Source organism: Acinonyx jubatus, chromosome A3 (assembly GCF_027475565.1).
Source record: "Acinonyx jubatus isolate Ajub_Pintada_27869175 chromosome A3, VMU_Ajub_asm_v1.0, whole genome shotgun sequence".
Taxonomy (NCBI): Eukaryota; Metazoa; Chordata; class Mammalia; order Carnivora; family Felidae; genus Acinonyx; species Acinonyx jubatus.
In genome coordinates, this window is record NC_069388.1 from 79,988,388 (window position 1) to 80,004,536 (window position 16,149).

At 39.5% G+C, this 16,149-nt stretch overlaps 2 protein-coding genes across 5 annotated transcripts in view; one reads left to right on the forward strand and one right to left on the reverse strand.

Moving 5' to 3' along the window:
* Positions 1–2,976, reverse strand: part of WDPCP (WD repeat containing planar cell polarity effector) — a 607,526-nt gene extending 604,550 nt beyond the window's left edge. For both annotated transcript variants that reach the window (XM_053200664.1, XM_053200667.1), the window contains exon 1: positions 2,026–2,976. The gene's annotated coding sequence lies outside the window, so the exon portion shown is untranslated. The remainder of the gene's footprint in view (positions 1–2,025) is intronic.
* Positions 2,977–3,045: 69 nt separating this feature from the next.
* The window catches only part of UGP2 (UDP-glucose pyrophosphorylase 2), a 64,527-nt gene continuing 51,423 nt past the window's right edge, over positions 3,046–16,149 (forward strand). Inside the window, exons 1-2 of one of the 3 annotated variants that reach the window (XM_015070551.3) lie at positions 3,471–3,589; positions 4,497–4,555. In XM_015070551.3, the coding sequence (XP_014926037.2) occupies positions 3,486–3,589; positions 4,497–4,555 (163 nt within the window). In that variant the 5' untranslated portion in view covers positions 3,471–3,485. Of the gene's footprint in view, positions 3,214–3,470; positions 3,590–3,823; positions 4,169–4,496; positions 4,556–16,149 lie in introns of those variants that run through there. The other 2 variants (XM_015070549.3, XM_015070548.3) reach the window with 2 other exon arrangements.

Consider the following 16,149-nt stretch of genomic DNA (forward strand, 5'->3'; position numbering starts at 1 on the left):
CACTTGTTTCAGCAAACTTCCTGATTCATTAACAACAGGGTGTTGGCAACAGGAAAGAATGAAGTCTTTCTCTTCCTCAAGTAATTGGAAACACTATTCATTTTTTAGACTACTCATTCATTAGTAGTTTGTCTCACAGATATTATTTGATATCTTTTTCTAGTTAACCCTGTTTGGTTACCTTTCAACTCAAGTGAAATGCCCTATTGTTAGATCTAGTCAGTAACTGGCAATTTCTGGCCAACAGTAGCCCCCTTTTTCCTTTTTTTATGTGGGTGGCCAAGAATTTAGATAGGTACAGATGGGAGCCAATATTGAATGTGGGCAACAGTCTAGTGTATAATTGCTGTCTGGTTTCTTGGCTAAACACTTTGGGCATGACACAGAAATTTTTATGTCTCTGACATGTTCTCCAAAACTGCTCTGCTTTATTGTATTGTGTTTAGGGGATAGATGTAGGATAGACAAGAAAAAAATAAAAGACCACACACATTGCTGATCTGTACACTTATTTCATACTTTAGCAATTTCTAAACCACCTCTTATTGGATAATGCTCATGTTGGGAGTTAGCAAAGCTTACTGTAAAGTCATCAAGACATTGCATTTGCTATTTTTCTTATATTCTGGCCCAAGTTCACATTCTAGGTAGACAAACTAAAAATTAAAAATTCCTTACCTCTAAGTACAAATTAAATTTTAAAATCTTATTTACTTGTGGCACTAAACTGGTCATTCAGTATACGCTTACTGAGTACTTGCTATGTACCAGACATTTGCCAAGAACTAAATCTAAAAAGGCATCTAATTCTAACTTACCCCTAAATACACACTCTTCATCCTCCTTTAGGTCCCCCAAAGTTTCTGCAAAGGTTTAATCTGTAAATCTATCTATCCATGTTACAGATATCCAACGATAGATATACCAACATCATGTACCTTGAAGGGAAGTTCACAGTAGTGTATTATGAGAAAAAGGATTAAATACATACATACACACACACACACACACACATAAACACATACACACACACACACACACACACACACACCAGAGAAAGTGATTTTTCAGGTACTAAAATGTATAAATATACAGAGAGATAGGCAATTGCCTTCTAAGAAGACTTGAAGCTGCTCCGTGGCCATGATCTTTCTCCCCATCCCCACGTGATCTGCCAAGTGAGGTTGTTTCTAGTGGCTCTGAAGAAGTGGGAGGCTCTTTTACAAAATGTTTGGGGGCTCAAAACTTAAATTTAAATGACTCTCTAAAGAAATTCCATTTTACAGGGCACTATTTGTAAATAATATATGGGAATATAGCTACTAGAGTACTACTTCTCTAAGAGTCAGACTTTGGGTGGTTGTGAACTTAACTGTTGAAGACAGGTAGTTACTTTTTGGAGATCTCTTGAGGCAGCAAATGTACAATATCCTTTGGTATGATGTCTGAATATTTAATTATTCATAAATCAAGATGTCACTCTTAGGTATTACCAAATGCTCTTGCTGCAATTAAAACTCATTTTCTCTTCCTTAACCTTCTGTAAAGGTAGAGAATAACTGATCATCTTTCTTACAATATATCTTGTATAAAGACTCTTCATTGCCCTTTATCTTTTGCAGGCTAAGCAAACCTATGGGGCCCAAATGTTTTGGTGGCATCTTATTTTGGTGTCAACACTGATTAATTAATACTCTTATTTACTGCTGCTATAATTTCTCTACCTCACACAAAGAATGTGGAGATTCTGATTAAGATCCTGTCTCCAAATGCCATTATTAAAATGTAGATACCTGGGTTTTAGACACTTCTTTGGTTTTTATTTGGGGAAATTACTTTTATAGCTGAGAGGTCAATCTTTTTGGATTTCACATAATAAATATATCACCAAGGATTGTTGCTGTCTAGCATGACAAATTAATCACTGGCCTTTTCTCTGTTACCTGTCTAATAACATTTCCATACGAATATGTGGCACTAAAAAAATTTGTTTACAGGTGAATCATTAAAAAATTCTCACTTTACCTTGGTTGATTAGGGTTGTCCAAAGCCTCAAACTCTTCTAGAATTACTTGGTTTATTGCAGGCCTCTAAGAGAGTGCTGACAATTCATCTGTCCTGACATAGTTTGACTGAGTCACAAAGTGAAGTCTGAGATACACCCACTGAGTTTTACAGGTGTTGGCAATATCAGGTGTGATTTAGCGGGCGCTGGGCTGGCCCTCTCGCAGTTCACACGCCACTGCCAAGGTTCTTGCAACATCCTCTTTCCTTGTGGACTTCAAGAATAGTAAAGGTAAGCATCTCGAGGGGTAGCAAGCCATTGCCACTTTGGTCATTAAAGTAAATGTCTATCACAGCATAACTCTCTACAGGAATAGGGACTGGCCGTGCTGGTTCTGGTGGCAGAGCCTTCACCTGGCACTTTTTTCCCACACCCTAAATCCCTCCTTCTGTTGGTGGACTCCACACTTCCCACTGCTTACTCCTGAACGCACCTTCACCCTCCCCAGACCAGATGTAGGGAGGAGAGTTTGTATCTACTGAGAAAGGCTCTCTCAGGTAGTAGCCGTGGAGCGTTCTGGCTCTATCCGCTGTTTAGCTATCTTCAATCCCTCGTAAACCGGAACATTTTTATGGACTGCAAAAATAACCACTCGTACTTCAGGTTCTCGCCCTTGCTAAAGTATCCGTAGAAGCCGGGGAGTTTTACTGGTGAAACACCCCTTGCCCCGCCGCAGCAGGTGCTGCTTTTACAAGCGGATCCCAGGGTCCTGTTTGCGCCCACCTCCCGGTGGGGGGGGAGGGGGGTGTCCCCTCAGCCTCAGACGCCCCGCCTCCTGCCACCTCCGCGCGTCTCATTGGCTAGGCCCTGCATCCGCCTCGGCTCCTGACTGGCGGTTGTTCCTGTCTGTCTGCGCGGCGGGGACATTTCCGCATTGAGGGGGGCTGCTCCAAATGGAGGGGGAGGGGGAGGGGAGGTGTTTGGGAGAAAGTGGGGGCTTGGGGTGTCAGAAGCCCGCAGCCTGGTGGGCGCAGGGGGTCAGCAGCTGGGCTGCAACCGCTGGCGAGGAGTTCAAGTTGTGCATGTGTGAGGGAAGAGGGGGAGAGAGAAGGGTGTCTCAGAGGTGACATTCTCTCAGCCTGCGAGTCTTCTTCCCGGGGCGCCATAAACGCCCCCAATTTCCCAGCTGCTAAAGGAAGAGGAGGAAGGTGGGTCTCGGTGGTGGTTTGGAGAGAGGCGGGGACGGGCTTTCCACGACCCTTTGGGCGGGTGTGCGTCCCTCAGGGATATGTGTAGAGCTCCTCTGCCCCACCCGCTGTGTTGCCCCGGAGGCCGAATTTTGGGTTCGGGGCCCTCCCGCGTTCTAGTCCCTTGGGCTCGCGGCTGCCTGCGGGTTCTCTCCTCACGGAAGGCTCCTTAGTGTTTGCTGTGGGGGGAGGGGCGATGTGGTCTTCGGCCCCTCCCGAGAAAAAGCCACGACATGGTTTCGCCTCGCTGCTGGAAGGGGGCGAGCTGGAGGCCCCAGCCCGCCGGCGGGCGCGCGGAATTCTTACCGCCTCCTAGTCCCAGGGTGTTTATGGGCTGGTAAAAACGGTTGCGTTGCCCCTCTTTGCCGGCCTTGCCCGCCTCTCCGACCCCGCCGGGGCGCGGGCTGCTGTTGACCGGGGTTTCCTGGGGAACCGGCCGGAGGCTGGACGGCAGCGAGGGGGAGGGGATCGGGGGGTGCGGCCGGCCAGTGTCTGCTGTCGTCCAACCCGGGAGGGCGTGGGGACCCGGGGGGCGGTGAAATAGCCGTTGTAGATCCTCCTCTTTCATTGATGAAATTTAAGTTCGTGTGATTTTACCTTTTCCGGGAGTCTCCAGCTGGCCCTGGTTTGTGTCAGGAGCGCAGTGTAGACAGGAGTTCTAAGTAGACTCAGTCTCACTAAGTTTCTTCTCTTTGGAAGTGGGGGAGGTTTTCCTGTTTTTTTTTTTTTTTAAGGCAGTTTTAATAGCTTTGAATACTCTCTTAAGTGGCTAAACATAGGAAGGGGAGAAAGAACACGTCGGTTGTTAAAGCAGGGGAGGAAGAGATACCTGCCCTATAGCGTAACTCCTCTAGAAATTAATATATACACATCACAGTATTTTAATAAATCCCTAAAATGTCGAGATATGTACAAGGTAAGACACTCTTTTTGTCTCCCGGGTTGCTTCAGCCGAATTTGGGTCCTGGCAGTCGGGAGGTTGGTGGGTGGTTTGGAAGTGTAAATGTTCATTTGAGATACTGTTTGCAAAAGCCTTTTCCTTAAATTGACATTTGAGCTGCATTGAGCTGCTGGCTTGGCATTTCGGATTCGTATAATTTATACCCCTGTGCTCTGCTGGGTTTAGTTCTGCCTCCCTGAAATCAGGTTAGTAGCACTCTGGCTCTCCAGGTTAGTGTCTGTTAACTGATGATAAAACAGGATTTTGGTTGCTGATTAACCCTGTTCTCTTTTCCTGGTGGAAGTCAAGGTAAAGATGTGTGCGCGGAAGGGAAGGGGAACCGTGAGGACCGAGGGAACGGAGGTGGGTTTTGCCAGGACTGTTGGGGAAGCTTTAGTGTTCTCTGCTTCTGCTCCGTTTTGTGTGTACGTGGTTGGAGTCTCAGATTCAGTTATTGCGAAACCGGGAGTAGCTCATAGAAGCTGGAGGTCATTTCAGCAGGAGAAATGACTTTGCTGCATTGCTGTTTATTTTTTCCTTCTTTGAAATTTGGAAAGATTATTAAGGTTTCCTTGAAATTTGAAAATTGCCCTTTAAATTCTCCATGCGTATTTTAAAAGGGTTAGTGAATGCCTCTGAACTAAGTGTTAATTAACATTGCTTGTATGTTTGAATGTGTGTGTGTTTGTGTGTAGTTTGTACACATTGAAATTGGTGATCCCTTAAACGTGTCGCTAGTTTTTAGCATAGGATTTGCATTCTGGTATGCAAGTAAATTCTTTTCTTGCATACTCCAGAGTTTAAAAGCTTCAGCTGTCTTGCTGAACACACAGGTAGTGAAAGTTCACAACAACTTAATGTGACTCCCAGTGGATGAGCTTTAAAAAGCAAATTGTCAGTTACGGCCATTATTTGACTCTGGGAATAAAAATGCCCTAGTAACTTTTATATCATTTTATTAACTCTTCTTTGAGTTTTGTATAATAGATTAAGAGTATTTGACTGTCTGCCTTATTTATGGAAGCAGATGAGACAGTTATGCTTGCCTTTAGCACTAAGCTCAGAAATGTCACTTGTTATTAGACTTTCAAATTTATGTATGTGGTGAGAGAGGCTGTTTATATTCTGATTGAATAAATGTCTTAGTCAAGAATGCAAAAACAGAGGTAACTTAATTTGCTGATTTTGTAACAGCAACAGCAAAATTACCAGAAAGCTGCTTTTTGCAAGAGTATGCTAGGAAAAAGTGGACAAGTCACTTTTCTTTAAACGTTAAGAGTATTACACTTCAGGTATTCCTAGTAGTTATGCTTAGAGTAGCTTGCTGGGATGGTGTGTGTTGACTGATTTCAAAGCCTTTGCTATTCATGGCTAACTATCTTCAGGAAACCCAAAATCAAGTGGCAATACCTAATTGTTGCTATGTATATTCCTTTCCCTTGTCATCTGCTTTTTATCTTGGGATACTTTTAGATTTATGGAAAGTAACACATTTGTCAAAACTAAGGAATTACCATTGGTACATCAGTGTTGACTGAAGAGTCAGGCTACTGTTCCATGATTCAACCCAACATTGCATTTAGTTGCCATCCACTTTTGGTTTAAATGGTAGTTTTCCCTTTAAATTAGCAGTTTGGCACCAGAAAATGATACCTCTCCCCCCCCCCCCATTTTAACATGATTGTGTTCCATTCATTATTGTTTAAATTTTGTACTTTAAGTATAAACACTCTATGTGTTTAATTAACTTTGCTGCTGTTACAAATGATAAACCTAATTGGCTATTAACTCAGCTGTCTCCACAGATAAGTTTTCAAGTGTAAGGACTGGGATTTTTGTCTTTGAATTTTTTTGTACCAGATCAAATTGATCTTTGCTATATCACTTATTGATATTTCCACTCATTGACACTTAGCTTGTGACATAGGAGAGAGATAGAATTATTGGGCTCCTAACTGTTTTCACCTGTTGTCTCATTTAAGCTTCACAAGAGCTCCTAAGAGGTAGATTTTAATTATGACCTTACAGCTGAGGAAATTTAAGGAGCCTGTCCAAAGTTCACAACTAGTAAGCATTCAAATTACTATATAAATGTTTCTAAAACCCTTGTCATTTCCAGTACTTTTTGTTGCCTCTTACATTAAAAACCTACCCAGATGGCTTTTTTCTCTAACTAGACTGTCAGTTCCCTGTGGGCAAAGATAATATTATATCCCTATGGGAAATAGTGTCTTGAAGTGATGGATGCTCTAAAAGAATTTGTCATGGATGACATGAGAAACTCAGCATTTTCCATGTACTTTTTAGTAGGATTGTATACATTTTTTATTTTCAGTTACAGTTTTTTTTTAATAACACCACTTAGATTACATAAATGTTGTGAAAGATAGAAGGGTTTAGATTTAGGTTTGAATTCTCCTGACAGGTGATCTTAGATACATAACTTTTCTGAGGCTCAGTTTCTACTTATATAAACATTGGGTATTAATACTTTGCCACAGGGTTATTGAGAACCCGAAATGAGATGAATTATATGAAGGTCCTAGTCATAAAATAGATGGCCAGTGAGTTTTGCTTTTCTTTCTTGAAATGATGGTGGCCATTCAGATAGCATCACCACCATAAATACAACCTTATGTCATCAACAGCAATAAATAGAGACAAAGCAGGTATCACTGTTCTTTATTTTCCTATTCTAAGTTTGGTGTTTAGGTCCCCAAGACTTGGGAGTTGATCTATTTAAAAAAAAAAAGTGCAGGAGTGGGAGAGGAGAAGTTCGAATTGTGATATAAATACATAGTTGATGACAGTTTTTGTTTCAGTAGAGTCAACAAAAATATTTTGAGCATTTACATGTGTATCCCTTATAGTGGGCACTTGAAATTCAGAACATCTAGGTATTATAACTGCGTGTTGTGTACACGGGTTTTTGAATGCCTGGTCAGGACTTGGGGTTTCTATACTTGGCTTGAATTTCTTCTCCCAGATCGAGGCAATGTGCTTTGCCGGAAGGCTGGGCATCTCCATTCTCAAGCACTTTGACCTGTCATTAGGTAGAAATGTTCAGTTAATGAAAATGCTTAGGCAAGAGTATTTTCAGTATACACTCCTTGGCTGAAAGAAGGTTCAACTTTATTTGGCCATCTCTCAAGTCTGTGTTCCTCTGGCACTTAAGTATCTTTCTTATAGAAAGACTCTCCTGAAGATAAGCCCTAATTCCCTAGCTGTTGTGTTCTGCCCTCAGGTCACCTTCTGCCTGCCTGAAAATTACTTCCCATTTGCTGGTTTTCTCCACCCCAGGGGTTGTTGCAGGGCCCCCAGTTACTCTAAATAAATGTGAGTACTAGCGGTGTTGAGAAGGGACTCTGCATAATAGTTGGAGGTGCTAGGGGTCCTCAGCAGCTGTGACTTTTTGCCAGGTTTGTCAGTAAGTGTCATTTGGGATTTAGCTTTTTTAAAAGTTCTGAGAGTTACAGGATAATCTCTCTACATGATTTGGAATTTATAAATGGTTCAGGAACTATTGTTATCTAGCTTGCTAAGGACATGTTATGTGCTTATACTGTAATATTAAAGGAACTTTTTTGAACTGTTTTTATAGGCCATTATCTAAATTATATAAAAATGTCCTTTAGTATTCATAAATTGAGGTGCTTTCTTATATTTCAGGGGAAGCCATTTTAGTATCTGTGTGTCACTTAAAAAACATTTGAGGCCTATCGACTTTCCCATTTGTTGGAATTCTCTCTTTATGACTTTATTTTTATGATTCCTGCTTGGTAGATGGCAGCTAGCCAGGGAGGATTAGCTGAGCTAATTTTAACTGGAGGGGTCTCAGATGAATATACGGATGAGATGCAGTGTGGGGCCTGGATGTGGAGGTTGGGCCTTGGCCTGTTTCTTCTCAAATCCTCAAACTAAATTTAGCTTATTGCTGATTATTTAGAGGACTAGGATGTTTTTAGCCCAAGGGGATTGTGACATGGATTTGAGGCAGTAGTAGAGGGGACAAAGTAGTGACTAAAGACCACTCCTCATTTTTTAAAGATACGGCTTAGGATTCATTATGTTGCTAGAGAGAGGGGGGACTTAGTTACATTCAGAATCACAGTTCCAAGTGGAAAATTAAAAGAAACTCAGAATAAAGAGTTGAGCTGACGAAAACTTTGTTTTCCACCACGGACTTTGTAATCTCTGTGGTTAAATTCCCTTTGTTCTTGATAACTGGGTCTTTCTTCCAGTAAGATGGATGGTTTTAATTTGTGAAAGCCTACTGAAAAAAGAAATTGATAGGGAACGTTAGAGAAATAAGAAATATTAACTGGTACACTTCTCAGAAGTGCCATCTTAATATTCTGAAGATAAATTGAAAAATAACTTTAAAAGGAAATTACTCTAAAATGTTAATTTTGGATAGTAGGTGTTTTCTTGTAATATTGCTTCATAGAGACCCTTCTCTGTGTGTGTGATTTTTTTTTTCATAGAAAGTTGTAATTTTATGAATTGTAGTAACTTTAAAATAATGGGAGACTTAATAATAGGATACTTAATAACATTAGTTGGCCCAATAATGAAAATGTTCCCGATAAAAGAAATAATATACTGTAGTTTTTTATTTTCCACCAAATTGTATTTGGAACTTTTATGCCTAAGTGCAGGTATTAGGAGTTCTCAGAAAGTCAGATATATCCATTTTTAAAAAGTTAATATAAACAAATATCTCAAAGTTACACTGTGGATTATCTATAAAAAAACAAGTAATTAAGAGTTGACTGTACTAACTTTCCATAATGTGATTTTTCTTGATATCCAGAATTTATGCCAATGGAGAAAATCCCAGAATTATTAGAATAAAATTTGGGGGCGGAGAGCCTCTGAGGGTTTGGGATTTAGTGAATGAGGAAGTATTATGATTCACTTACCACCATTTTGATTGCTTGGAATCTCTTTAGAAGCTTGACTTTTTCTAAAGACTGGTGTCCTTTTGACACAACCTATATTTTATAAACTATCAAATTTTGAACTTGGTGTAAATAGTGTTTGAATTGTGGACATCTTCATCTTGGGTGATTTGATGGATTGTTACAGGCAAAATGACAATTAATTAAAACCATGTGTCTCAGATCTCTAAAATTCTTCTACCAGGCATGTATCTTTCTATGAATAACTTACTGAATTCTTTGAAAGTTGGCTTGCTGAGCTATCAAAAGAAAATTAAGCTATGTGTTTAATTGGGCTTTAAGTGGGGGAAAGGGGATAATACTCCATTTGAAAGCTGTTTCCCAGTTTTCCGTTGGTGATGCAGGCATCCCCTTTAGTTTGTTGCAAAGTAATTGTTTAAGGCTTAGGTTTTTTTCTCTGCCAACAGTCCCATTGTTTATTTCTCTCAGTCATTGCCAAATGAAATTGATTGTGCCCCAAACCATTTTGACAATTAAGGGTTGTTTTTGAGAACCGTGGAGAAATTGGCTATGTTGTCTTAGTTAACTTACATGAACAAAAAAATATTTCGTTTTCCAAAATATTTCTAGATACTTGTTAATTTTTCCTGTGTAAATCAAGAGAGTTCCCTGTTTTTCTGTGATTTCACTTGTATCTTTTAAAAAATATTCATTGTATTCTTGTACATAAAATAGTCACATTATGCTTAGTCCACTTTGAAATTATTAGTCACCAAAGTAAAAAATACTATTCTAGGGGATATTTCCTTTAATAGTAGCTCCATTGCTCCTCGGCCACAAAAGCCTGCAGACAAGGTGTTTTGAGTTTGCTTTCCTCTAGTTGCTGTCCTGGCAAAGGATGATGTGATGTTTCATTTATGTTTAAACCCTTCCTAGAATTTTGAAACTTCCAAAGAGTGCAGGAAAATGGAATAACACAGTCCTATGTACTGTTTTAGATTCACTTATGCCAATGATAAAATGCTTGGCCTCATAATAAAATATTTAGAGAGTGCATAAAAAACTTCGATTTTTCATTGCCCAGAAAACAAACAGTATAGAGGGAAAAGGTGAAGAGCATAAAAGGATGCTTATTCTGTTATATAATTTTAACCCCCCCAATAACCTCACGTTATAGACATAGTTGGATTTTTGCATGTTTTAATTCAGGCTTCCACCTGGAGATGACAAACCAAGTAAATGCACTGTAACCAAGAAAGGGAAGACCTTCCTCCAGGAAGGAGAAGCAGGGCTCCAGGGTTTGAATTCCAGCTTGGCAGTGCTACTGTGTCCTTAGGCAACTCAGCATCTCTGAGGCCCTGTTTCATCTCAAAGATAAGGGAATAGGACTCACTGACCTTAAAGCTTTAACAAGCTTAGAAGTTTTAACTAAATACACATCTATCAAATTACAGGACCGGCCTGCCAAATCATTTTTTGTGCTTGATGATGAGGATTGATGATGAGGATTTGATGTTGTATTTCTTTTTCCTCCACTCAGCAAATTAGTGTTCTAGGCCCCTTGACATGGCCTTCTTATATCTGTTCAACTTAATGCAAGGTGATATTATTTAACTAGTTGACACATCTCTTCTGAAAGTTCTGTTTTTTGGAAATGCTATTTTATTTTTTTCCCTTAAGATTTTAAGAGCTACTCTTGTATGAGGGCAGAGTTAATGTCAATTATTAATGAGAAATCTGGTTTATGTGTAAATTCTAATAGTTACAAATAATTTTTTAAGTAGGCAGTGCATGATTAGCAAAAATCTTGATTAGCAAGTAGATCTGCATACTCAGTGCTAGAACAGTTCTCAGAAGACTGGTACCTTTTATTTTTTATCAAAAAGCATTTATTAAGCATCATATGTATATAGAACTGGGTCATTTAAAAATCTATGTAAATGTAAATAGTCCTATAGTTTGCAATCTGAAATAATCAACATTGACTTTAATACTAAAAGATCATGCAAAGTCAACTAATTGAGTTTTCTTATGATTGAATGACATGGGTTATATTTTTCCTACATTAAGCTAAATCTAAATATATATATTGCCCAATTTTATTTAATCTCTAAAGTTAGTGAAGGGGAGTCTAGGTGGCTCAGTCACTTAAGTGTTGGACTCTTGATTTCGCCCCAGGTCATGACCTCATGATTTGTGGGATCGAGCCCTGCCTTGGGCTCTGAACTAACAGCATGGAATACAGCCTGAACAAAATAGACATGGTACATTCTTACAGAGATTATAACCTGTTGGGTAAGGTAGACATTGAATAAATTTTAAAAAGCACGATGGTATAAAGGAGAGGTAGAAGAATCTACCATGTGAGCATGTAGTGGGTAACCATGCTTAGTTTAGAAAGATTTCTAGGAGGAGATTACATTTAAACTGAACTCTGACAAATGATATATATTAGTGGTTGCTCAGGTTCACTAATATGAGAATATAAGTTTTGATCTCTATTTACACATTGTCAGGTGCCTGCGCTGTGTCAGGTGCTGAGTCAGGTGTTGGGAAAAAATGTTTTTAATAACATAATATGGCTAGTGCCCTTAAAGTGTTGCAGACAGGCATCTAAGCAAAGAATCAAAATTTAAGGAGTGTTTGATATAATACAGAGGTAGGAGTGATTAAAACCTCCACATTAAAGGAATTATTGAAAGGAAGGCCTTTTTGAATATTCAGAAGCTACCACCAAGAACACAGAATGCCACCCCCAAAATAGCAGAAGCTACTCATTTGCAGAGTTTAAACCTTTGGGGGGCGGGGTTAAATATCAGGGAGGTTTCCTGGAGGTTATGATGATTTTTATGATTTGGGAATTCATGCTGAGCCACTAATTTCTAATTTTTTCTTCCTCATTTTTGCCTACCTTCCTCTAAATATGTTGAATGACACTTGAGATGTATGTTTTGGAACAATCTTATAATAATTAGTTTGCTGTTAATTTCATGGAGCAGAAAATACCAACTTTTGTCTTAAAAAAATGAGGGACTTCTATCACATAAATTCTGAAGTAGCATGTTCCAGAGTTGGCTAATTGAGTATAGAGACTGCATCAGTCTTTCCTTCCTTCTCTGCTTGCTTGCTTGCTTTTTTTAATATTTTAAGTTTTTTATTTTATTTTCTTTGAGAGAGACAGGGATAGTGCAGGTGGGGCAGGGGTAGAGAGAGGGAGAGAGAGAATCCCAATCAGGCTTTGTGCCACAAGCTCAGATCCTGATGCAAGCTGAAATCCATGAAACTGAGATCATGACCTCATCTGAAACCGAGAGTCGGACAGTTAGCCAACTCAGCCACCCAGGCTCCCCTCTCCTCTGCTTTCTTAAGCCTATCTTTCTCATTCTTGGGTCAGCTTCCCTTAAGGTCACTAAATGGCAGAAGAAACAGGAGGTAAGTGGTGGACACATATGTACAGGGGAGGAAAAGTTTCTATTTCTTTCCAGGTGTCTCTTTTTTCAGTGAAGAGCACCTTTCTCTTAAGTCTTTTGGCAAACTATACCCTATGGCTCACTGGTCAGAATCATATTATGTTTCATGCTTAAACCAATCTCTGGGAAGGCTTTAGACCAGTCTGGGCCCCGTGCTGTCTCTGAAGCACCTGGCCTTGGGGCAGACAATAGGTGACAGAACAGCATGAGTGTGGAGAGAAGAATGATGTGTATGGCTGCTACAAATGTGTTAAGAAAAATGGAGTATAATCTATATCAGAGCTACTCAAAGCAATACAGGTAGCATTCACTTATTAGAAATACATATTCTTCCTACACCATACCTACTCCCAGAGTCAGGATCCCAGGAGCTTGCCCAGGAATCTGTTTTAACAAGCCCTTCAGGTAATTTGTGTACACATTAAAGTTTTAGAAGCTCTATTGAGATATCACAAATGAATTAAGAAATTGCAACCTTTAGATGTTCTGCTCTAGCACTTTCATTTGCTTTGTCTACTCAAAAAGTTACTTCAGCTTGGCTATTAAAACATGTCTGGCTAAGGAATTTGTATTTATTTCCCATCAAATGCAAATCTCATCAATGAAGAAGAGAAGTGATATGATTGGGGTTGCAGCTTAGGGAGACCAATCCATTCTGCCTGGTACCACCAGATTAAAGTGACAAATGGGCAGACTGGTTTGAAAACTGTTGTTGTCATGACCAGGAGATTGAAAATGAGAGGAAAATTAAGGTAGCAGCAGTGGGAATGGAAAGCGATGAAAGAGAATTGTGGCAACTGAAGTGTATAGTATTGGATTGGGTGTAACGTGAGGGGAAAGGAGGGAAGAGCCTTCTGTGAGTGAGGTTTCTAGGTCATCTAGGACTGAGTGGGACAATGTTCATATATTGGGGGGCAGGGAGGTGAGTTTAGTTTAGACAATTTGGATATGTTCAGTGTGAGGTATCCAGCCCTGGTATCCAGGTGGGAAAGGTCTAGAAGGCTGTAGGGAAGGTGAGTCTGGAGCTCAGGAAAAAAGATGAGGATACGAGGCACATATTTGGGAGTTATCAATAAGGATACTGGGATACTGGTAAGGGTACTATTGAAGGGAAAAGTGGTCTGGGGACAGAATCTTAAGGAAACCCAGGGAGTAGGAGAAGAAAGAGCCAGTTAGGGAAACTGAGGCCTGGTCACAGAGGTGGAAAAGATATAGAGTAATATTGAGTAATGGAATTCAAACAAGAAAAGATTTTCTAGGAGGAATACTCACAAATAACTGAGTTTAAGGACTGCAATGAGAGCCCAAAAGAGGATGATTAGCTTTAATTGGTCATAAATCTAGTCAATATATGTCTTTAGTTTCATCCATGGTTATATTTACAGTTGCCAATACATTCTTGGGAGTTCTATACTGACAGTAGCCCCCATTATCCACCGTTTCACTCACATGCAGTCAACTGAGGTCTAGAAGCAGATGTTCCTCCTCCTGACATATTGTCAGAAGGTCAATACTGCCATATCCCAGGGATATTTCAGGTTTGGTTCTAGACCACAGTATTAAGCAAATATTGCAATAAAGGGAGTCAAATGAGGTTTTTTTTTTGTTTGTTTCCTAGCACATTTAAAAGTTATACTATAAGCTATTAAGCATGCAATAGCATTATATCTAAGTGTATGTACCTTAATTAAAAATTTTTTATTGCTAAAAAATGCTAATCATCATCTAAGCTTTCAGCGAGTCATAATCACTGGTCACGGATCACCATAACAAATATAACAATAATGAAAAAATTTGAAATATTGCAAGATTACCAAAATGTGACACAGAGACACAAAGTGAGTAAATGCTGCTGTAAAAATGGTGCTGATATACTTGCTCAATTCAGGGTTACCACAGACCTTCAGCTTTGGGGGAAGAGAAGAACAAAAACGAATGCAATATCTGCAAAGTGCAAGAAGAGCAAAGTGCAATAAAATGAGACATGCCTGCCGTAGTCTAATGCTATATCACAGTGCCTACCTACATCGTTCACCTCGCTTCATCTCATCATTTAGGCATTTTATTTTCTCACAGCATCACAAGAAGGCTGAGTACATTACAATATTTTGAGACCGCATTCTCATAACTATTATACTATAGTTACCTTTTTATTGTTAATCTCCTATTGTGCCTAATTTGTAAATTAAATTTTATCATAGCTATGTATGTATAAGAAAAAACATAGTAAATATAGAGTTTGGTATTATCTGTGGTTTTAGGTCATCCACTGGGAGTCTTGGAACACAGCCCCCATAGATGAGGGGGAACTACTATACTTGGATTGCAAGCCATTTCCAGGTTAAAGATGAAGTGAGCTCTCTAATTCTCTGACTTTGGGTTCCTCTCAATATGAGTTTCCAAGGAAGGTTGGGACTGATAGAGCTAATGAGTAGTGGGTGGGAGGTGGCCTGGGGAGAGCTCCTAACCTCTTTGTTGCTCTTGGTATTCTTTCTATACCCTTTCCGTGGCCTGTGCATTGTGAAGCTAGCTTTCTCCTTTAGAACGTGAAGTTGTTTTGTTTGTGCCAGTATCAGGATGTCAGGGAAGGGTATTATGTATACCTCTTAGTTGATGAAATGGATGAAATGAAATACCTGAATTAAATGAAAACAAATGTTAGATTGAATGTCTCCTACCTCTTGATTCTATTGCTTTCCTCTTCCCCCACTCCTTTTTTTTTTTTTTCCTCCAGTTGGATAGGGGAAAGTCCATGATGTTGAAATTTTAATTCTTGTGAACAAGGAAGAATTAGGAAATTGAGGTGGCAGGAAAACTTCTTAAAAAAAATAGTTACTGCCATTCTAGTAAGCCCATGTGGAGATGAGTTTCCTGTCAGTTCCACTGGGTATAAGAAGACATTCTGATAGAAATGCTTTTGGAGGAGAGTACTTATGAATTTTGTGCCAGGGATTAAAGAGAGTCAGAGTAGGAGGAAAAAATGAGCAGGATGTTCTGCCTCATTGTGGTGGGATGGGGCTTTGCTTCTGACCTCCACCATTAGCTGGTTCTGTAACCTTGGATAACTCATTTAACTATTTCAGCCACAGTTTCCTCATCTGTAAAATGTTGAGGTAGATTAAATTCTCCCTCTACTCTCTAAAAATGTTTTGAGTTATCACCAACGTAATGAAATGTTTGATTCCTAATCCACTCTCTAACGTTGAGGATGATCCATTTTCTATTGCTAGAAAGTAAGGAGGGATAAAACATTTGGGAGGTTAGAAATCTTGCATTATTCAGGGGATTCTTTAATTGACTTTTAATTAGAAATACAACTATCATTGCTGGAAGTGTAACCTGAGAATGTTAAGTCCAAGAAAGCTTTTAAGGTCTGTACTTCTTTTCCTACCCCAAATTCCAGACCTTTCTTAAAAAATTCAGGATAGATAAGGAAGTCACTGCAAAGAGAAATGGTTTCTAGCTATGTGTCTCCCGATCTGTGTCATGTCTTTAAGGTAAATACTCTTCTTGATTAAGCATGCGTCCTTATTCTTGCATATTCTTTAATCCTTAAAAGTCCTTCTTTATTCTTTTTCTATTTTTT